This window comes from Lemur catta, chromosome 6 (genome assembly GCF_020740605.2).
Source record: "Lemur catta isolate mLemCat1 chromosome 6, mLemCat1.pri, whole genome shotgun sequence".
NCBI classification, from domain to species: Eukaryota; Metazoa; Chordata; class Mammalia; order Primates; family Lemuridae; genus Lemur; species Lemur catta.
Window position 1 is genome coordinate 92,222,592 of NC_059133.1, and position 23,766 is coordinate 92,246,357.

At 35.1% G+C, this 23,766-nt stretch overlaps 1 protein-coding gene across 1 annotated transcript; it reads left to right on the top strand.

Annotated features, from left to right (window-relative positions):
* Positions 1–1,955: 1,955 nt before the first annotated feature.
* CLEC6A (C-type lectin domain containing 6A) lies at positions 1,956–23,453 on the top strand. Its single transcript, XM_045554402.1, has 5 exons — positions 1,956–1,980; positions 4,938–5,039; positions 9,134–9,279; positions 21,580–21,695; positions 23,309–23,453. Exons 1-5 carry the CDS (start codon positions 1,956–1,958, stop codon positions 23,451–23,453), a joined length of 534 nt encoding a protein of 177 aa, XP_045410358.1.
* The last annotated feature ends 313 nt before the right edge of the window (positions 23,454–23,766 follow it).

Below are 23,766 nucleotides of genomic sequence, written 5' to 3' on the forward strand. Positions count from 1 at the left end.
AATAAGACCCAACTAGTATAACAAAAGATGCTCCTACCACCCCCATCACCCAGGAATTTTTAAGGCTTCAGAAGCCCTGTGTAGGATGAAAACTAAGTATGTGTATTTCTTACAGTATCACAGTATCACAAGTTCCATATTCATATACCCATAGTAGATTTTCCACAAGAAAATCTACTTGAGTCTACTAAATATCTTGTGGGGATGTTTGTGATGTTAATAGAAGGAATGATCCCCATTTCAGAGACTATGTGAGTGAAAGGATCTCTAAGCTCTGAGTAATGACATGGAAAGAAACCAAAATATCGGTCTCTAAAGTACTGGGGATTGTTGGGCTGAAGAAGGTTAGAATTCAGGGGGACACTCTACCCCTCCCTCTGCTTGCGATGGCAGGACAGCAATTTGCAAAGACCAAGGTCTTCCTGCAGTCCTCTCTGCGTTTCCCATGTAAAGACAGGCCCCTTTACTAGGCTTTCTTATCAGCTCATAGACAGTGACAGCGCCAGAGGGTCTAGGAGCAGACTTTACCCTTCCCATAAATTTACTTTCCCACATTTTCCCTCCTTTTGGAATCCTGAAGATATTCTCTTCTGTGTCTTGTGACTTAAAGGAAGAAGCTGAGGCAACATTAATATAGAGAGTTTATTCGGGCCACGATTGAAGACAGCTGCCTGGGAGACCACTTCTAAGTTGCCTTGGGAAGTGCTCTGGAGAACAAAGGAAAGGCTCAAGTTTCAGAAAAAAGGACAAATCAGGAGAGGAGGTGGTTACAAAAGTTGTCTGTCAGGAATTCTCGTCAGCGTACAGAAATAACATTGGTTAGTGACTGGCTGTCCACCGTGGAACTACAGGGTGTATGGCATGCTACGGCTGCTTGGTGTCAGTCTACAGGCTGCATAGCAAGGGGCTTCAAGAGGTAATCATTTAGCTCAAGGAGGAGAGTTGATGTGACTCCTGTTACATTTTAAAGGGGCTCGCATTTGTCAGATTAACCGTTTTTTTTCTTTCTTATCTCTATATAATATTTATAGCTCTTTGTTAAAATATTATTTAAGGAAGGCCTCTAAGCCACTGCCTTGAGAGACAGAGATACTTTTGAACCGAGTGCCCGAGTGATAGGCATAGCATATATTAATAAACTTCTGCTGATTAATCTGACTTTTGATTTCAGGAGAGTGTCTCAATTAAGAACCTATGAGGAAAAGAAAAAATATTATATTTTCTCCTTATAGCATAGAATTCATGAAGCCTGCCTCTGATTTTATACAACTCAGCTCCCTTTACCTAGTCAGGGTGATCAGAAAACATTACTAACCTCTGCTCAATATTAGTCTTGATGCAACAACAGCAATGTTTCCTCAACTTTGTAGATAGTTTCCAGAATGTTCCATTTTGCAATTACATTCCTGAACAATGTCCATGGGTTTTATGTTATTTACTGTGTTACCACTCTTAATATCTAAATCATATCCATTCAACCAGACTTTTACTTACTTCCTAGGACACTGGTCAACACATGGATTAAAGCGTGCATAAAATAAGTAAACAATACAAAGGTTCATTAGGGAGCACTTAATTTAATTATGGTTTACAGATAAAATTCTTTAGTTTTCTATTTTGCATGCAAGAATGAATAGGAATCAGAAATTTTATGTTGGGAACTGAAGAAATGATATGAGTATTCCTGTCAAAGTTTTCATGAACTATTTTCAGTGTATTTCTCAATTCCTCTTTCGTTTTTTCCTATGTCTTTAAATCACTGGAAACTTTAGTTGAAACTATGACTTCCTCTTTTCAAGTACACTTAGTATTGGAAATCTCTTAGTCTTATCAGAGTGTGTAGCCATATGTCTCCAAGATTTGGCCTCTTTGAATGAAGCCAGGTCTCTGGGTAACATCTTCAGGGAAAAGATACAGAAGGTTCCTGGACCTTCTGAACACAGGGAGCCCACATGATGGTGCAAGAAGGGCGACCTCAAGGTGAGCATTCCCTTTCTCAATTCCGCAAAGAAAGGTCTAATAGAAGTGTGTGATGAGATGGTAAGAATCCTCCGGAGAGAAGAGGTAGACAATGAACAGATTGAAGGGCTAGTGATTGAACCAATATAGTAGACTCGCAAAATAAAAAGTACTGCAAAATCTGCAGATTTTATCAAAAGTTTAGGGAAACAGGAGATTTACACAGTAGAATGTAAATAGCTAAAAAATAGATTATTAGATATCTCTGTTCTTAATAGTCCTTTGACTATTTTTTGAAATTCAAACAACAGTATTCTTTCAAATAGCCCTGGCTTACTTTTTTGTACTCCTTTCTCATTCTTTTCAGAAGGCAAAAATTCTCCTTTTTTTTTAATGCATGAAAATTTGACTTTAGCTCCAACCCTTTGCATATCCATGAATAGTATTTTTTATTTTTATTAAAAAAATCATATAGCTACATAATTGTACATATTTATGGGATACATGTGATATTTTGATACATTTTGATATTTTGATACAAGTATACAATGCATTATGGTCATATCTAGATAATTGGGATATCCATAACCTGAAATATTTATCATTTCTTTGTGTTGAGAGCATTCCAGATCTATTCTTCTAGCTATTTTGAAATATAATATAAATTATCATTAACTATAGTTGCCCTATTGTGCTACCAAATGCTAGATCTTATTCCTTCTATCTAACTGTATTTTTGTATCCATTAACCAACCCCTCTATATCGCTCCCTCCCCACTACCCTTCCCAGCCTCTGGTAACCACCATTCTATTCACTACCTCTATGTGATCGTTTTTTTTTTTTAGCTCCCACATATGAATGAGAACATGCTAACTTTGTCTTTCTGCACCTGCCTAATTTCATTTAACATGTTGTCCTCCAGTTCCACCTATGTGTTGCAAATAATAGGGTTTCATACTTTTTAATGGTAGAATAATATTCCATTGTGTAAATATAACACATTTTCTTTATCCATTCATCTGTTCATGGACACTTAAGTTGATTCCATATCTTGGCTATTGTGAATAGTGCTTCAATAAACGTGGTAGTGCAGATATCTCGTTGATATACTAAAGAAACCAAATATTAATACAGGGATATGAGAAGTGGGAGACAAAAGTGATGTTTTGAGAAAGACAGTAAATCAACAGAAGAATGTAATATTTAAGAAAAAAGAATAAGGAATGGGAAATTACAGTCAGTGGAGGATGCATTTTGCCCAAATTGTTTTGGGCTTCAGAGCTACTACCTGGTTATTTATTTGGAGAGACTTTGCAGGCTCACTTCTTGCTTGAAGTTTTTAATTACTCTAAAGTTCTTCATCCAGTTTCTTCATTGCTCTGAGCTTCCTGGGGATTCTGGCTCCCTGGTCCTCTGGTAATTAATTGCATTTGTCTTGCTGATCTTGCAGAGAAAGGAGTCTGTTGGTGCCTGAGGCTCTGGTGTGTTGCTGTGATTTCTATGGCACTCCTCAGTGTTTGTTTCATTGTGAGCTGTGTGGGTAAGTTCTCCACTGACATGGGTTTCCCATGGTCTCTTTCCCTCACGTATTCTAAAAAGATTCCCTGCAGTATGTTCTCCTTTACCCCATTACTATGTCAGCTCTTGATTGGAATGCCACACTTTCTTGATTTCTCCTCCTCTGTTTCCCGCTCTTCCTTTACCTTTTGATAAGTGACTCTTGTAGATTTACTTTACTTTGTTTTATTAGCATTTTTCTGAATCACAGCCTCATATATGCATGTCATGTCCTTGTAGCCATCATCTAAGACACCATCTTCCAGGACTGGGTCCACTAGTGATCATGTGTTCTCTAGTCACAAAACCGCGCTAATGGGAGTCCACCTCTAATTGATTTTACAGTTGTAATTCTTTAGATTACAGTCTTTGGTTCATGTTGGAGTCTTTCCCAATATGAGAGGAAAAAATGTTCAAATGAAATAATGGAGATAAAGAGAATACAATATTTCTTCCCTGTTCTATTTGCCTCCAGATACATATCTCAGTTCATTGTGTGAGAGGTCTCAAAGAACTTCTTAGTTCTCCAATCCACAGTTTGGTCCTCTATTCACTGATGAGGTGATTGAAAATAGTTATTGAATGGTCTGGGAGGGAGTGAAAGTGACTTCCCATGTCAAACAGATCATGGCTGCAGTTTCCTCGAAGATGTAAATAAATCTCATAGTGTTTAGTAAAACACAAATAATCATCACTAAAGTTAGAGTTTGGTTTGCTTTTCACAATCAAGTGCAAGAGAGAAGGGGGTTTAAGAATGAATTCATTAATTCAAGAAGAAATAGAAATTAAGAGCCCCAAAACATGGGCTAAAGAAAGATAGAAAGGTTTAACTGTGCTGAGCTCAGTGGAAGGACACAAAAGAAATGAGCGAAGAATCAGGCCAGGACCTGAGAGAGAATAGGTCTTGTTCAATGTGTACACCCATGAACATAAAGTTAATTTAAAATGTCTCCATAAATGTTTAAAGTCTCCCCTTGTTTGTTATTTACTCTGTATGTTTATCTGTGACTACATACAGTTAGAAATATTTAGAAAACATCAAAATAACCTGTGTGCTTGCTTCATGCTTATTAAAATTAAGGAGAAGCAGACTTCCAATGAGTCAATAAATATCTATTGATGACTTTGTGACAGTCACTATTCTAGGCATTTGTGATTGATGTAGAAAACAGGTAGAATCTCAGGCCTAGAATATGGAGCTTAAATTCTAGTGGGGAGAACACCGAAAGTAAAGGGGAAGACATATTAACAAACAAATAAGATAAATGAATACAAACAAGTGATAATTCTGCATGGTCATAATTGGGCTCATGTAGAGAAAAGAGTAGGGGTTGAAGGTAACCCGGCATGGCACAGACATAGAGAATAAAGGTCTATAGCAAAAGATGGATGAACACTAATCCTTGCTCTTCCTTCGCAGTGACTTATCATTTTACACATGGCAAAATTGACAAAAGGCTATCTGAACTACACATGTATCATTCAGGTCTAACCTGCCTCAGTGAAGGGACAAGGGTGACAGGTAAATCTTTACAATGTTTAACTAGACTTTCTCTTTTTTCAGAGAGGGATCAGGATTGAATTCAAGATTGGTGTGTTCTAGTGTGTGTGTGTGTGTGTGTGTGTGCGCGTGTGTGTGTGTGTGTGTGTGCATTTTATTAAAGTCTCTGCTTGGATATCTTCATGACTTCTCTAAACTTACATGTTAATATTGGACTCCAGATATGCCCCACTGCAACAATTCTTTCTTCAGACTTCTTGATCTCAATAAATGCTATCAATCTACATACATGTAATTTGCTCAAATCAACCCTGAAAATTATTCATAATAATTCTCACAAAATTTTATATTTTCTTCACTTTCAAATGCATAAAATTCTCTCTTTGATATTTAAGGTTCCTTATTATTAATACCCATCTCGATTCCAAGTACCAGCTTTATTAATAGTCAGGATGACACTGCCCCCCCCCCCCGCCCCAAATATAGTGCTGGTAACTTTGTATGTGGAGAATTGGGAGAGTTAAATTCAGGATCATGTTCTGCTTCACCCGATGCCTAGTGAAAAAGCCAAAAAGAAACAATGTACATGAATATAGTGGCCTTCATGGCCTTAATCCTTCCAAGTAAAGAAATGTAACCTAGGCAGATGTCAGACTTTTGCTATTTCAAGAACTAATTAATTCACGCCTCTGTTTTCATGGAGAAACTTGGGAGAAGTAAAGAAAGGGCAGAAGCTTCTTTGTATTTCTCTGAGATGCTAGAATTTTCTCTTTTTTGGTATTTGGCAAGAACATACATGGGATGCAAACAGTGGTTTCTCTACTCTCCTTGACCTGTGGTTTTCTTATCACATGGGGGTTCTTTGGTGCAATAATTGTGGAGCTGACTCCCACTTATGTTGGAACACTCCTGCAACAACAACTAGCATTTAAGAGAATATTTTCCTGGAAGCAGCAATAGGCACTTCAGCTTTTGCATTCAGAGTGCACTGAAATGGGACAGAGATGGATATTATTTAAATTAACTCCACATCCATCTGGTATAAGAGACTGTAAATTGTATATACAACCTAACATTATGGCTAACCAGGCTGTTCAATACAACGGATCTAAATTACAGATAAGCTTATATGATAAAATTATTTTATATAATGCCATATCAGCAAATGAAAGTGTTCAAATTTTAAGTGTTCTTTCAAATTATTATGATGATGAAAAATAAAAATAAAACTCCAAAAAAAACTTCCAGTTTGATTAAAGTTAAAAAGTAATTGAAATTCACTTTGTACCTTCCCCAATTTTTTTCCCACTCAGCTCAGTGTCAGTCAGAGTGTTGAGACGTTCTGCTGCATAGGAGTTCCTTCAAGAGGCCCGTACTCTGCCTAGACCAGTTTTCTTTGGACTGTTTTGCTTATCGATCCCCCACAAGGATTTTGAAAGAGCATGTACCCTCTTATACAATTTAATTTGACATCTATCCTCCTTCATCATGCTATAGAAGCAGGGGCTTTAATTTCTGGAACATTGTAAATATTGAGTTCAAAATCCAAAACTGTTATGGCTCTTTTAAAAATGTATTAATATCTATTTGTGTCTAAATATCATTACAAAGTTTTAACCCCCATTATCTATTAAAAAAGAATAAATATATTTTATTTAATAGTCAGTTGTTTTATATCATTCTCTATCCCCTCGAACTAATATTTACATCACACTTCCCCTATCCGCTAAAATATGCAAATAAGTATGTTTAATATTTTAATTTCCTGTGGACCACCAGGCTTTGAGTGTTATAAAATTTGTTCTGGATTGACTTATTTTTACAATTATTAGAAAGACATAATATTAAAAACATCACAAATTTGTTATACATTTTGATAAATCGTTAGTAATAAAATAAAGCTTGCTGATAGTCTACCTGTTAATGAGATGAATGGAGCTTTTAAAAAATGCAGTCAAATGTATTAATAACTATAATGAGATAATATTATTGCTAGGATGAGACAGATTTCAGCATCAACTCTACTCCTATTTTTCAATTTAGTGACACAAACTGATAAATCTTGCTCACATAAATAAGTAGATAGGGGCTGGGTGTGGTGGCTCATGCCTGTAATCCTAGCACTTTGGGAGGCTGAGGCAGGAGAATTATTTGAGGCCAGGAGTTTGAGACCAGCCTGGGCAATAGTGAGACCAATCTCTACAAAAAAATTAGCCAGGCATGGTGGTGTGTGCCTGTAGTATCAACTACTTGGGAGGCTGAGGCAGGAGGATCACTTGAGCCCAGGAGTTGGAGGTTGCAGTGAGCTACGATTTTGCAGCTGCACTCCAGCCTGGCAACAGAGCAAGACCTTGTAAAAAACAAAAACAAAAACAAAAACAAAAAAGAATAGATAGGGACGGAAAGGGCTTTTTTAGACTTTCATCCAAATTTGGAATTCTTTCAGAATTACCTGCCTAAGATTATATAATGATCTATTATAAAAAATTATTTGTAATGGTCTGTTAACTGAGAATTTGATAAGGTTATTCTGCAATGTTGTTGAAAGTAAAGAATAAGAAATAGAATAATTTGCAAAAGATTTGTTATTTCTTGGTTAGTAGTCATTTGCTTTCTCAATTTCTAGGAAGTATACCCAAAAAGTCTTAATAAGGCTTATCAAATGATTATTATTTACACTGTTTTTTTTTACACTTGCAAAGCACTTTGATCAGCTTATTATTCTCAGAATGGATTGTGAAAATAAAGTATGATTAATGTCAGTATGCCCTTTTGACAAATGCTTTTATTGGTCACAGTATTTTTTGTCTGCCTTGGAACTGAAGATTTTACATATCAAACTTATGAAAAATGTTTGGCATATGTAACTTAATTGGCAAAGTCAATCCCCACCACCAAAATAGTTAGGTAAATTAGACTTTTAAAATTCAAATCATATGTTAACACATACTTTGAGGAATATTATAAAAAGCAATCATTAATAATTAAAAGAATGTATAATTAAAGTACATTTTCAAAAGCAGCCGATGTTCAAATGATATAGATATGGTTTATCTATTTTATTCATTTAATAACATTATAAAAGCAAGAATAAGTCTGTAGATTGTTTTTAAATCACTTAATGTATAATGATATAACAACATAAAAAATGAATGAAATAGAGCTACATATAATAACATGGAGGCATCTTAGCAATGTGGAATGAAAAAATAAGCTGAAGATTGCATATAATTACTTAAAAATTCAAAACCCAACAAATCTAAACAACTTATTATTTAGGCATGCATATACATATGCTAAAATTATATATAATAAATATCATATTGATTATATATAATCAAAATATGTCAGTGAGTTTATATATGGCTAGCTATAGGTTTCTTTAATCCTATCAGAGTGGCAAACTAGTACTTCTGAAGGGAAAAGAGAGACAACTGATCATTGTTTAAGACTAAGTGCTTGATATACTGTGTGAAAATTAGTAATAGGTGCTATTTATTAAGTGATTATTCTATGTTAAGCAAATTTATAAAATGCTGTATACATATTATGTGATTAAATCTCCCTATGCGGTTGGCACAATTATTATTTCCATTTTAAGGATAACATTACTGAGGCTCAGGGAGGTTGTATAAATTGCCCAAAGACAGGCATGATAAATGGTGGAGCCAGAATTCTAATGAAGCATAATTCTAGTTCTTATAAGTAACCTGTGAATAGTTATCATTTATAAAACCTAAGGCTCTGTGGCTTGCCCAAGATTATTGAGCAGAGCTGGGTTTCCGGATTCATCTGTGTTAGTCATTTAAAACTCCAAGAGGACTTGGTGCTTATAATGTATAAGGGGCATGAAACAACCAGGGGAAAAAAAAATCAATAGTGACTTTCTTTGCAAAAACAAAACAAAAACAAAGGAATTCTGCCGGTAAACCATAGTAAATATGGAGGACTTAAGTTTATGTAAGATCAATTCTATGGCCCCAAATTATGTAATTCAGGGAACAATAAAAACTTGAATTAAGAAACCATCTTGAAGTTCTGTGTGTATAGAACATGCTTCTTTAATCTTATTTGTCTCTTCTTGCATTTGTTTCTTTCACAAAACACAGAAAAAGTCTGGGGATGTTGCCCAAGTAGTTGGAAGTCATTTGGTTCCAGCTGCTACCTCATTTCTACTGAAGGGGATGTTTGGACTCAGAGTGAGCAGAACTGTGTTGAGATGGGGGCACATTTGGTTGTGATCAATACAGAAGCAGAGCAGGTACTTTTTCTTTTTCATTTTTCACTTTTTTTTTAAAAGAAAATATTGTAGAAGATCATTTTTCATTTGAAAAATTTTAATTGTGAAAAAAACACATAACAATATTTGTCTTAAACATTTTTAAGTGTTCAGTAGTGTTTACTACATTCACACTGTTGTGCAGTGGATCTCTAGAACTTTTTTGTCTTGCAAAACTGGAACTCTGTACCCATTGAACAACTACCAATTTCCCCATCGCGGAAGGCTCTGGCAATCATTCTTCTACTTTCTATTTCTATGAGTTTTACTATTTTAGATGCCTCACGTAAGTGAAATCATGCAGTATTTGTCCTTTTATGAGTAACTTATTTCATTCAGCATAATGTCTTCAAGGTTCATCCATGTCATAGCATGTGACAAGATACTCTTCCATTTTAAAGCTGAATGATATTCCATTGTATGCCTACCCCACATTTTCTTTTTACTTTTTTTATTTGATTTCTTTTTTCTCAGATTTATTGAGGTATGTTTGAAAGATAAAAGTTGTATATATTTAAGGTATACAATGTGATGATTTAATATATATTGTGAAATGATTATAACAACCAAGCTAATTAACATACTCATTACCTCAGATAGTTAACTTTCTTCTTCTTCTTCTTTTATTGTGGTAAGAACACTTAAGAAACTACATTTCCTTCCATTCATTTGTTGATTGTCATTTAGATTGCTTCTACTTCATATCTATTGTGAACAATGCGCCAATAAATATGGGCATTCAAATGTCTCTTTGAGATCCTGCTTTCACTTCTTTGGGATATATATCCACAAGTAGGATTTCTGGATCACATGGTAATTCTATTTTTAAGTTTTTGAGGAACCTCCATACTGTTTTCCATAGTGGCTGCACCATTTTATATTGCCACTAAGAGTGCACAAGGCTTCCATTTCTCCAATACTTGCTATTTTATGTCATTTTTTTTTTTTATATAGTGGCAATCCTAATGGGTGAGAGGTGACATCTCATTGTGGTTTTGATTTGCATTCCTTTAATGATTAGTGATGTTGAGCATCATTGTATATGCTTGTTTGCCATTTGTGTATCTTCTTTGGAGAAATGTCTATTCAAGTGCTTTGTCCACTTTTTAATTAGGTTATATGTTTTGCTATTGTTGAATTGTATGTGTTCTTCATACATTCTAGATATGAACCCCTTATCAGATATAGGCTGATTTGCAAACATTTTCTCCCATTCCATGGGCTGCTGTTTCACTAGTTGATTATATCCTTTGTTATGCAGAAGTTTTTTGGTTTGATGTAGCCCCATTTGTCTATTTTTGTTTTTGTTGTCTGTGCTTTTGGTATTATATCCAGTACATTGCCAATTTCAATGTCATGAATATTTTTCTTTATGTTTCCTTCTGTGAGTTTCATAGTTTTACATCTCATGTTTAGGTCTTTGAAACATTTTGAGTTAATTTCGGTATATGGTATAAGGTAAGGGTCCAACTCCATTCTTTTGCATGTAAGGGTTCAAGTTCATTCTCTTATTTGTGGATATCCATTATTCCTAGCACCATTTGTTGAAAGATTGTCCTTTCCCCATTATGTGGTCCTAGCACCTTGTCAGAGATCATTTGACCATATAAATGAGGGTTTATTTCTGGCCTGTCTATTCTGTTCTGCTGGTCCATATGTCTGTCTTTATGCTAATATTATATTGTTTTTATTTTTGCAACTTTGGAATATACTTTGAAATCAGGAATTGTGGAGCATCCAACTTTGTTCTTTTCAAAGATTGTTTTGGCTATTTGGGGTCCCTTGAGATTCTATATAAATTTTAGAATTTTTTTCTATTTATGCAAAAAATGGCATTGGGATTTTGATAGGAATCACATTGAATCTGTAGTATGGACATTTTAACTTTATTAATCCTACCAGTCCATGAATATGGGATGTCTTTCCATTTATTTGTGTCTTTTTTGATTCCCTTCATCAATGTTTTATAGTTTTTGGAGTACAAGTCTTTTGCTTCCTTGGTTAAGATTATTTCTAAGTATTGATTCTTTTTGATGTCATTTTAAATGGGATTATTCTCTTAATTTCCTATTCAGATTGTTTATTGTTAGTGTGTAGAAATGCTACTGATTTTTGTATGTTGATTTTGTATACGGTATCTTTGTTAAATTTGTTTATTAGTTTTAAGAGTATTTTTAGTTTAATCTTTAGGGTTCTCTCTATATTAGATCATGTCATCTGTGAACAGAGACAGTTTTATTTCTTACTTTCCGATTTGGATGATTTTTATTTTGTTTTCTTGCTTAATTGTTCTGGCTAGGTATTCCAACACTATGTTGAAAAGAAGTGACAAGTGGCTGGGTGTAGTGGCTCATGATTGTTATCCCAGGACTTTGGGAGGCCAAGGTGGGAGGATCTTTTGAGGCCAGGAGTTTGAGACCAACCTGGGCAATATAGTGAGGCCTCGACCTCTACAAAAAAAAATAAGTGATGAGAATGGGCATCCTTGCTTTGTTTCAATCTTAGCGGGAAAGCTTTTGGTTTTTCACCATTGAGAAGGATGTTAGCTGTGGGCTTTTCATATACAGATTTTATTATGTTGAGTTACTTTTCTTCTGTTCCTTGTTTGCTGAGTATTTTTGTTAGGAAAGGATGTTGAATTTTGTCAAATGGTTTTTATGCATTAATTGAGACAATCATTTCATTTCTGTCCTTCGTTATGCTAATGTGGTTTATTACACTGATTTTCATATGTGGAACCACCCTTCATTCCAGGAATAAATTCCACTTGGTCATTGTGTATAATCCTTTTAATATACTATTGAATTCAGTTTGGTTGTATTTTGCTGAGGATTTTTATATCAGTAATGATCAGGCATATTAGTCTGTTGTTTTCTTTTCTTGTAGTATCTTTTTTATGGTTTTGGTATCAGGAAAATGATGGCCTCATAAAATGAGTTCAGAAATGTTCCCTCTTCTTTAATTTTTGGATAGTGTTTCAGTAAGATCTTACAGGTGTTAATTATTCTTTAAATATGTGGTAGAATTCACCAGTGAAGCTTTCTGATTCTGGGCTTTTCTTTGTTGGGAGATTTTTGATTACTGATTAAATTTTCTTACTAGTTATTGATCTATTCAGATTTTTGTTTCTTCATGATTCAATTTTGGTAGGTGGTTTGTTTTTAGGATTTTATCCATTTTTCTAAGTTATCTGATTTGTTGGTGTACAATTATTCATAGTAGTCTCTTAAAATCCCTTTGATTTCTGTGGCATCAAATGTAATATCCCTTATTTCACACCTAATTTTAGTCATTTGAGTCTTCTCTTATTTTTCTTAGTCTAGATAAGTGTTCATCAATGTCTCCTACTATCATTGTGGTACTATTTCTCGTTTCACTTCTGTTAATGTTTTATCTATTTAGGTGCTCTGATATTGGGTACATGTATATTTATAATTCTTATATTTTCCTTCTTTGTCTCTTATGACAGTTTCTGAGTTAAATTCTATTTTGACTAAGTATGGCCACCCATGCCTCTCTTGGTTAACATTTGCATGGAATATCTTTTCCCATATTTCCACTTTCAGCATATGTGAGGTATAAAGCTAAAGTGAGTCTTTTGTGTACAGCATACAGTTGTATTTTGTTTTTTTCTTTTAAAATTCAGCCAGTCTATGGCTTTTGATGGGGCAGCTTAATCCATTTACATTTAAAGGAATTATTGATGGAGAAGCACTTAATATTGCCATTTTTTATTGTTTTCTCACAGATATTTTGTCCTTTTTTGCTCTCTCACTGCCTTTGTCTTTCATTGATTTTCTATGGTGGTATGTTTTGATTCATTTCTCATTTCTTTTCATGTTTCTTCTGTAAGTATGTTCTTGTGGTTAACATAGGAATTACATAAAATATATTAAAATTATAAATATTTATTTTAAGATAACTTTAATTGCATATAAAAAACCCCTCTATTCCTTCATATTTTCCCCCACTTATTTACTCATGTCACAAATGACATCCTTTTATATTGTATATTCATTAATACAGATTTTATAATATATTCATTTTATACTTCTATCTTTTAAATTCTATACTAGAATTAAAAGTGATTTATACACTAACATTACACATTATGGAATTCTGTATTTGTGTATATATTTACTTTAACTGGAAAGCTTTCATATACTCTCATGATTCTATCTACTATCCTTTCATTTTAACTTGATCCCCTTTAGTATTTTTTTAGGGCAGGTCTAATGATGATAAACTCTCTCAACTTTTGTTTATCTGGGAAATTCTTAATTTCTTCTTCATTTTTGAATGATGGTTATTCCAGATAACAGTTTTCTTGGTTGGCATTTTTTTTTTTCTTTCAGAAGTTTGAATGTATCATCACAGTCTCTTCTGGCCTGCAAAGCATCTCTGAGAAATCTGCTGATAACTATGGGAGATCGCTTATACATGATGAGCACTTTTCTCTTGCTGCTTTCAACATTCTCTCTTTGTGACTTTTAACAGTTTGATTAGATGTGTCTCAGTATGAATCTCTTAGGATTATTTCTGACTATAGTTGATTTTATTAAATTAGTATGTCCATTTCCCTCCTCAAATTTGGGCAGTTTGGGGTCATGATTTCTTCAAATAGATTCTCTTCCCCGTTTTCTCTCTATTCTCCTTCTAGGACTCCCATAATGCATAAATTGGCCCGTTTGGTGGTTTCCATAGGGCCCTCAAGCTCTCTCCATTTTTCTTCATTTCTTTGTATTTTTGCTCCTCTTACTTGATAATTTCAAACGACTTGTCTTCAAGTTCACTGATTCTTTCTTCTGCTTGAGCAAGTCTTCTGTCGAACCTCTCTAGCAAAAAGTTCAATTGAGTTGTTGTATTCTTTGGCTCCAGAGTTTCAGTTTGGTTTTTTTATAGTTTCTATATGTTTGTTTATATTCTCATTGTGTTTGTGCATGATTTTCTGAAATTTTTTTAGTAGTCCATTGATTACTAAACTCATTGAAACCTTTAAGATAGTAATTTTGAAGTCTTTGTCAGGTTATTCATAAATCTCCATCTTTTTAGGGACAGTTTCTGGAGACTTATTTTGTTCCTTTAATTTAGCGATGTTTCACTGTTTCATTGCGTGCCTTGAGATCTTTTGTTGAGATTTGGGCATTTAAAAACTCACCTCTTCCAGTGTTTATTGACTGGCTTTATACAGGGGAAGACATTAGCCAATCATCCTGGCTATAGATTCCAGGGGTTGCTCAAACTATTTCTGGTGATGCATCTTCCCTACACTTGTGTGTGTAAATTCCCAAAGTAGCTTACCTTGGGCTCTTTTTCAGGTGCGTGTGGTCTCTTTCTTTCCCTGATGTCTGTCTGTAGTACCACAGTCTCTCTTGAACTGTAGCAGTCTGCTGTGCCTGCTTTTCTTCTCAGCACCAAACACCCAAAACATGTTGTCTTTCCCATCAACACTCTAAATTGGGTGAGACAGAAACAATTCTGTAAGGCAGCTCACTGGAAAGCTAGAAAGTTGACACATGTTTCACTCTTCTCTTTTCCTTCCAAGAGAGATGCTCAGAGTTGGGAGGTTTTTTTTTTTTTTAATTATTATGATTATTTTGTGCAGTGCCTGGTAGGGGCAGGAGTTATGGTGGGTAAATGCAACCGACTTTCTTACCTGCTTCAATACCAGTTTTCTTGGCTTTGCACTGGCCAGTGGTGCTGAAAATTTTTAACTGGTTTCAGGAGTTCACAAAGGCAATGTGGTCCATATATTGTTAAGTCAGTGTCTTTTGGGGGAACTAGGGCATGGGGCTTTCTGTTCTGCTACCTGGCTAACATTGGTGGGGCAGGTACTTTTAAAAATAAAAATTAATGTCAGGAATCTTTCCTATATATTATGTAACAACTTTGGCTGGGCAGCATCTGCACTCCCTGGAATATAGGCTTATGTCAGAGAATCTCAGGGCAACACATAGTAAATGTTCTTTAAGCCTTCAGATTCAATTCAAAATTAATTTCAGTTTGTGTCAATAAAATTACCTATAGGAAAACAATCTGGACATATCTAAAGGTATTTTAGAAGCCCAATTGGAAAGATGAGAGTAATTGGTTTTTTATGAAATAAATAAACCCACTAAAATTAAAATCTAGTGAGCTCTCTTTTATATTTAACTTTTATAAGTAATTTACTACTTCTTAGGGAAGGAGTGGTTGGAGAAAAAAAATTGTATTTTAAGAGCCCAAATGCAATTTCACTGAAAAACAATCAGAAATAAATATGGAACACATCTGTATTACTAAAGGTGCTCCAGAGAAACTATACATATATGTATATGTATGTATAGATATATATACACATATTTACATGCATATGTGGATACATATATTGTATATATACATATAGAGAGATATATTATGAAGAATTTGATCACATGATTATGGAGGCTGAGAAGTACCACAATATGCCATCTGCAAGCAGGAGACCCAGGAAAGCCAGTGATATAATTCCAATTCGAGTCCAAAGGCCTGAGAACCAGGGTAGCCAATGGCATAGATCTTAGTCTAAGGGAAGTAGAAGACTGATGTCTCAGCAAAGCAGTCAGGGATAAAAAAAGGATGAATTCCTCCTTCCTCTGTCTTTTTTTGTTGTTGTTATTTAATTTACTTATTTATTTCAGAATATTACAGAGGTACAAACATTTTGGTTACATAAATTGCTTTTGTACCATTTGAGTCAAAGTTATAAGTGTTCCCATTTCCCAGATAGTGTGCACTATACCCATTAGCTGTGGATTTACCCATCCCCTCCTCCCACCACTTCCTTGATTTCTGATGAATGGTATTTCCATATGTGCACACAAGTGTTGATGAATTCGTTCCAATTTAATGGTGAGTGCATGTGGTGTTTATTTTTCCATTCTTGTGATACTTCACTTGAAAGAATGGTCTCCAGTTCCATCCAGGTTAGTACAAGAGGTATTGGTTCATCATTTTTTTATGGCTGAGTAGTACTCCATAGTATACATATACCACATTTTATTAATCCACTCATGTATTGATGGGCACTTGGATTGTTTCCACATCTTTGCAATTGTGAGTTGTGCTGCTGTAAACATTCAAGTGCAGGTGTATTTTTAATAGGATGTCTTTTTTTCCTTTGGATAAATACCTAGTAGTAGAGTTGCTGGATCAAATGGTAGGTCAACTTTTAGTTCTTTGAGGTATCATCCTTCTACTTTTCATAGAGGTTGTGCTAGTTTGCAGTCCCACCTGCAGTGTATGAGTGTTCCTATCTCTCTGCATCCATGCCAACACTTGTTGTTTGGAACTTTTTGATAAAAGCCATTCTCACTGAAGTTAAGTGAGATCTCATTGTGGTTTTGAGACAGAGTCTCACTCTGTTGCCCAGGCTAGAGTGAGTCCTATGGCGTCAGCCTAGCTCACAGCAACCTAAAACTCCTGGGCTCAAGCAATCCTTCTGCCTCAGCCTCCCGAGTAGCTGAGACTACAGGCATGTACCACCATGTCCAGCTAATTTTTTCTATATATTTTTAGTTGTCCAGATAATTTCTTTCTATTTTTTAGTAGAGGCAGGGTCTCGCTCTTGCTCAGGCTGGTCTTGAACTCCTGACCTTGAGCAATCCTCCCACCTCGGCCTCCCAGAGTGCTAGGATTACAGGTGTGAGCCACTGCACCCGGCCCCTCATTGTGGTTTTGATTTTCATTTCCCTGATAATTAGAGATGTTGAGCATTTCTTCAGATGTTTCTTGGCCATTAGTCTATCTTTTCTTGAAAAATTTCTGTTAATGGTCTTTTGGCCACTTTTTAATGGGGTTGTTTAATTTTTATTGCTGATTTCCTTGAGTTCTATATAGATTCTAGTTACCAGCCCTTTATTGGATGTAGAGAATGCAAATATTTTCTTCAATTCTGTAGACTGTTTATTTGCTCTTGATTATTTCTTTGGCTCTGCAAAAGGTTTTAATTTGATCAGGTCACATTTATTTATTTTTGTTGTTGCTGTGATTGCTTTTGGGGCATTCTTCATAAACTCTTTGCCAAGGCTGATGTCTGTAAGAGTTTTTCCAACATTTTCTTCTAGAATTTGTATGGTTTCATGCCTTAAGTTTAAATCTGTTACCCGTTGTGAGTTGATTTTTATGAGTGGTCAGAAGTGTGGATCCTGTTTTAGCCTTCTATGTGTGGCTATCCAGTTTTCCCAGCACCATTTATTGAATAGGGATTGTTTTCCCAGTGTATGTTTTTGTCTGCTTTGTCAAAGATGAGATGGAAATATGAGGATGATTTTATATCTGGGATCTCTGTTGTGATCCATTGGTTTATATCTTTCTTTTGGTGTTAGTGCTATGCTGTTTTGGTTATTATAGCCTTGCAGTATAGCTTGAAGTCTGGTGAATTGGTGCTTCCTAATTTGTTCTTTTTGCTTAAGGTTGCTTTGGCTATATGGGGTCTTCTCTGGTTCCATATGAAGTGTAGAATTATTTTTTCTAGATCTGAAAAAATTGATGTTCGTATTTTAATAGAGATTTTATTGAATTTGTAGATCACTTTGAGTAGTATAGACATTTTAACAATGTTTATTCTGCTGATCCATGAGCATCCATGGTATGTTTTTGCATGTGTTTACATCCTCTGCTATTTCCTTCCTCAGTGTTTCATAGTTCTCCTTGTAAAGGTCTTTCATCTCCTTATTTAAACATATTCCTATGTATTTCATTTTATTTACTGCTATTGTGAAAGGTATTGAGTCTTTTATTGGGTTCTCAGCTTGACTGTTTTTGGCACATATGAATGCTACTGATTTGTGAACACTGATTTTGTAACCTGAGACTTTGCTGAATTTATTTATCAATTTCAGTAGTCTCTTGGCATAATCTTTGGGGTTTTCTAAATATAAGATCATACCATCAGAAAAGAGTGATAGTTTGACCATTTCTGCCTTCCTTTGGATGCCCTTGATTTCCTTCTCTTGTCTGATTGCTCTGGCAAGGACTGCCAGCACTATGTTGAATAAAAGCGGTGATAGTGGGCAACACCATCTGGTTCTAGTTCTAAGAGGGAATGCTTTCAATTCAGTATGATATTGGCTGTACATTTGTCATATATGACTTTTATCATTTTAAGGTACGTCTCATCTATGCCTATTTTGTTAAGCATTCTTATCATAAAGTGGTGCTCAATTTTGTTCAATGCTTTTTCTGTGTCTTTTGAGGGACTCATGTATGTTTTGTTTTCTTCTATTTATGTGGTGAATTTCATTTATAGAATTGCATATGTTGAACCATCCCTGCATGTCTGGGATGAAGCTCCCTTGGTCATGATGGATTATTTTTTTCATGAGCAGCTGAATTTGCTTTGCTACGATTTTACTGAGAATTTTTGCATCTATATTCATAAAGGATGTTAGTGTGTAGTTTTCTTGTTTTGTAGAGTTCTTTCCTGGCTTTGGTATCAGGGTGATATTGGCTTCATAAAACTTGTTGGGGAGGATTCCTTCCTTCTTGATGTTATAGAATAATTTCTGCAGGGTATCAGTCCTTTGCAGGTCTCATAAAATTCAAGTGTGAAACCATCTAATCTGGGACTTTTTTTATTGGAAGATTTTTTATTGCTGCTTGAATTTTGTTACTTGATATTGGTCTGTTCAGGAATTCTATTTCCTCTTGATTGAGCCTATGGAGGCTGTGTGTTTCTAAGAATTTGTCCATATTCTCCAGGTTTTCAAGTTTATGTGCATAGAGATTTTTTATAGTATTCAGAGATGATATTTTGTATTTCCATGGTATCAGTTGCAATATCTCCTTTTTCATTTCTGATTGAGCTTATTAGAGTCCTTTCTTTTCTGTTTCTGGTTAATCTAGTAAGAGGCACATAAACTTTGTTTATATTTTCAAAGAACCAACTTTTCATTTCATTAATCTTCTAGATAGTTATTTTATTATTAATTTTATTTAGTGCTCCTGTGATCTTTGTTATTTCTTTTCTTCTGTTGGATTTGGGATTGGTTTGCTGATTGTTTTCTAATTCTTTGAGATGATTCATTAGATTGTTGATTTGTGATCTTTCTGTCTTTTGCCAAAATGTAGGCATTTAGGGCTATGAATTTTTCCATCATGATTACTTTAGCAGTATCTCAGATTTTGATAACTGTGTCCCCTTTATCATTTAGTTCAAAGAATCTTTTGATTTGCATCTTAATTTCCTTCTTGACCTGAGTATCATTCAGAAATAGGTTGCTTAGTTTTTATGACTTTGTGTAGAGATGAGTGTTTCTGTCAGTGTTGGTTTCTAATTTTATTCCACTTTGGTTTGAGAAGAGGCATTGCATAATTTCTATTTTTTAAAAATTTGTCGAGATATGTTTTGTGGCCTAGGATGTGATCAATCTTAGAGAATATTTTATAAGCTGATGATAATAATGTACATTCGGTGTTTCTTGGGTAGAATGTTCTGTAAATGTCTGTTAGGCCCATTTCTTCTAGATCTACAGTTGTACATAAGTCCATTATTTCTTTGTTTATTTTCTGTTTGGAGGATCTGTTCTGTTCTATCAGAGAGGTGTTAAAATCCCCAGATATTAAGGTGCTTCTGTTTATCATTTTGTTTAGATCAAGTAGGATTTGCCTTATGAATCTGGGCACACCTCTGTTAGGTGCATAAATATTTAGACTTGTTATGTCTTCTTGTTGAATTGTTCCCTTTTCCATTATATAATGACCATCATTGTCTTTTTTTTCTATTGTTGATTTGAAGTCTATGTCATCTGATATGAGAACTACTATAGAAGCTTTCTTTTGGTTTCCATTTACGTGGAATATTGTTTTCCTTCCCTTCGCCTTGAGTCTGAATGAGTCCTTGTGGGTTAGATGTGTTCCCTGAAGGTAGTAGATACTTGAGTTGTATTTTTTTATATATTCAGCCAGCCTATGTCTCTTGAGTGAGAGCTCAAGCCATTCACATTTATTGAAAGAATTGATAAGTGGGTTGGATTTTTGTTCATCTTGTTGAATAGAACTTTGTTGCTTTGTTTTATCTCTTGAGCCATGGTGGTATCTGTCCCTTGACTTTTAACTTTTGTGTGATTTTACACTGGTGGGTATCTATCGTGCTGATCCATGTATAATGCAGCTCTGAGTACTTCCTGCAGGGCAGGTCTTGTCTTGACAAATTCCCTCAGTGTTTGCTTGTCTGAGAAAGTATTTCTCCCTCATATGTAAATCTTAGTTTTGTAGGATACAAATTCTAGGTTGGCCATTATTCTGTTTGAGAAGAGTTAGGATGAGGTCCCAATTACTTCAGGCTTGTAAGGTCTCAGTTGAGAAGTCTTCAGTTAGTCCTATGGGTTTCCCATTGTAAGTTACTTGATGCTTTTGCCTTATGGCTCATAGGAACACCTCTTTGATGTTAATATTGCCCAGTCTGATGACTATATGTTGCACTATTTGCCTCTTTGTGATGAATCTTCCAGGAGTCCTTTCAGCTTCTTATACCTGGATATGTAGATTTCTAGCAAGGCCAGGGAAATTTGCCTCGAATAGGTTTTCCAAGCCTTGTGTATTTTCTTCCTTGCCTTCAGAGATGTCTATGATTTTTATGTTAGGCCTCTTCACATAATCCCACATTTCTTGTAGGTTTTGCTCTCTTTTCTTATTTCTCAGCTCAGTGTCTGTGACTAACTTGTTTAATTCGAAGGTGTTGTCTTCAAGCTCTGAGATTCTTTTTTCTGCCTGATCTAACCTATTTTTAAGGCTTTTTCCTCTGTTTTTTGTTCCATTTAGTCCCTCAATAGATTGGCTAATGCCCGTCTACATTGGGGAGGGCAATCTACTACTTAGCCCAGCAACTGAAATGCTAATCTCATCCAAAAACACCCTTGCCAACACACCCAGAAATAATGTTAATTTTGTCACCTCTTGGCCCAGTCATGTGGACATACAGAATTAACCATCACAACATCTAAACATATTTAAAAAAGACTGAAAGCACAAAAATGGACTTATGGACGTTTGTATATTTAAAAGCAATTCCATTTCTTGGTAAAAAAAAAAAAAAAAAAGGAATGATACTATGTTTGAGATTGGGATGCCTGTGTTAGGTCTCTCTCCTCCCTGAGATGATGTTGGTGTTTTTTGGCCTGTACTTCTGGTCAGTGTACCATCATATGACTCCTTGCACCTTGTGCTTTCTTCTAAAGAATGGCTCTAAAGGCTATAAAGAACTCTTATTCTGTTCACCCTGGAAATTCTAAAGTCTATGACTCCTTCTTTTTCTTCATGCAGAATTTCATTGTCCAGCAGCTGAATGAATCACTTTCTTATTTTCTGGGGCTCTCAGATCCACAAGGTAATGGCAATTGGCAATGGATTGATCAGACACCTTTCAAGAAAAATGTCAGGTGAGTGCAGACATAGATTAATGAACCATTGGGTCTTGTTTACATAGAAAATTAAGGAAAATTTTGTTAGCAGTGACTATTAATGTTAATATTAATAATTATAACAATTATCGGGATGTAACAATTATTAATCCCTTATTAGGCACATGTATTTTCTTAAACTTCATAAAAACTTCTCTCTTTCAGAACTAATTTTACAAATGAAACATGAATAACTTGTCCAAGATCAATAAACTAGTAAGATGAGAAACTGGGTCTCAATCCATATCTATCTGATTCCAAAAAGGGTGCTACAAGCCATTTTATTAATATTTTTCTGCCTCTCAACACAACTAGATACTTAAATTCATCTGTAGTTAATAAGATTCAAAATATATGGGTCAGAACTATGTATGATTGTAGTAGGATAATTACATAAGAGTACTATTTGTGGCTTTTAAAAAAAGAACTTTAATTATACATTACCTTATTTGATTCCCACACAATCTTGTGAATTATTTAGAGACTTTATTATGATTCCCATTTGTATAGATGAGGAATCTATTACCTGGGGAGATTAAATTACTGGATCAAGGTCAAAATGAGTGAGTAGCAAAACCAGGTCTTTTTTTTTTTATTTTAGCATATTATGTGGGTACAAATGTTTAGGTTATGTGCATTGCCCTTGCCCCACCTGAATCAGAGCTTAAAGCATGTCCATCCCCCAGATGGTGCGCACCACACCCATTAGTTGTATGTATACCCATGCCTTCCTCCCCCACCCCCATCTGCCTGACACCTGATGAATGTTACTACTAATGTGTACTTAAGTGTTGATCAGTTAATACAAATTTGATAGTGAGTACACGTGGTGCTTGTTTTTCCATTCTTGTGATACTTCACTTAGTAGAATGGGTTCCAGCTGTAGCCAGGATAATACAAGAGGTGCTATATCACCATTTTTTTTTTGTGGCTCAGTAGAACTCCATGGTATACATATGCCATATTTTATTGATCCACTCATGTATTGATGGGCACTTAGGCTGTTTCCACATCTTTGAAATTGTGAATTGTGCTGCTATAAACATTTTAGTGCAGATGTCTTTTTTATAGAATGTCTTTTAAAACCAGGTCTTTTAACTCCAAAAATAATGTTCAAGTTCCTACCCCTATCATAGACTGTATTCCTTGGAAGCAGGGTAACTTTATGTCCAAACACAAGCACCCTAACACTCATTTAAGGCAGCTCCATGAGGACAGAGATATTTAGGAAGAGTACACAGATGTAAGGAGGCAGCCTGTATGACGTGTCAGTAAGAAAGGAATTGTTCAATAACTGAGGTCAGAATAAGGGCTCTGTAAAGAGGAGTAAATAAAGATCAGGTTGCAGGCAAAAGGTCCGAGAGTGCACCATTTTAGAAAAATTTTGCCAGAAGAATGTTAGAGGAAACAGTGTAAAAGTATGTGTCCATAGTTGAGGTTTTTGAGGAGGGCAATATGAGAAGGGGATGTGATCACTGGAATGCTCTCTCACCTTGAACCATTCTGTTCAACCCCAAACCTATTAATATGTAATTTCTAATCAGTCACTGTGCATTCACTGAGGAGCATTTCTATCTTTTCTTTTCCTTTAGGTTCTGGCACCCAAATGAGCCCAATTTTCCTGCAGAGCAGTGTGGTTCAATAGTTTTCTGGAAACCTGGAGGATGGGGCTGGAATGATGTTTTCTGTGGTACTAAAAGGAATTCAATATGTGAGATGAAGAAGATTTACCTATGAGTAGAACTTTATTCACTGACACGTTTAAAACTGAGACCTATCATGGAATGATAATTTCTTCTTATAATTTTCATATAATCCTTATGTCATGGAGGGTCACAGAAATAGTCAGATGCCTTTCTCCCTTTAATCATACCTTTTCTAGTTTCCTCTTTTCCACTAATGGTAGAATGAGCTCTTTCTCTTTTTGTTCTGTTCTTGCATTTGTTATTCATTCTTTTCTTTCCTTTCTTCATATTTTCCTCCATAAACATTCCTTGTGGAGTAGTACAGAGACTGTACTATTTTGTCTGTTAGAATACTTATAAGACAA

Coding starts and splice junctions, on each gene's coding strand:
- CLEC6A (XM_045554402.1), top strand. CDS start 1,956: ATGGTGCAAGAAGGGCGACCTCAAG. Junction 1,981..4,937: donor GCAAGAAGGGCGACCTCAAG/GTGAGCATTCCC, acceptor CTTCCTTCGCAG/TGACTTATCATTTTACACAT. Junction 9,280..21,579: donor TCAATACAGAAGCAGAGCAG/GTACTTTTTCTT, acceptor TTCTTCATGCAG/AATTTCATTGTCCAGCAGCT.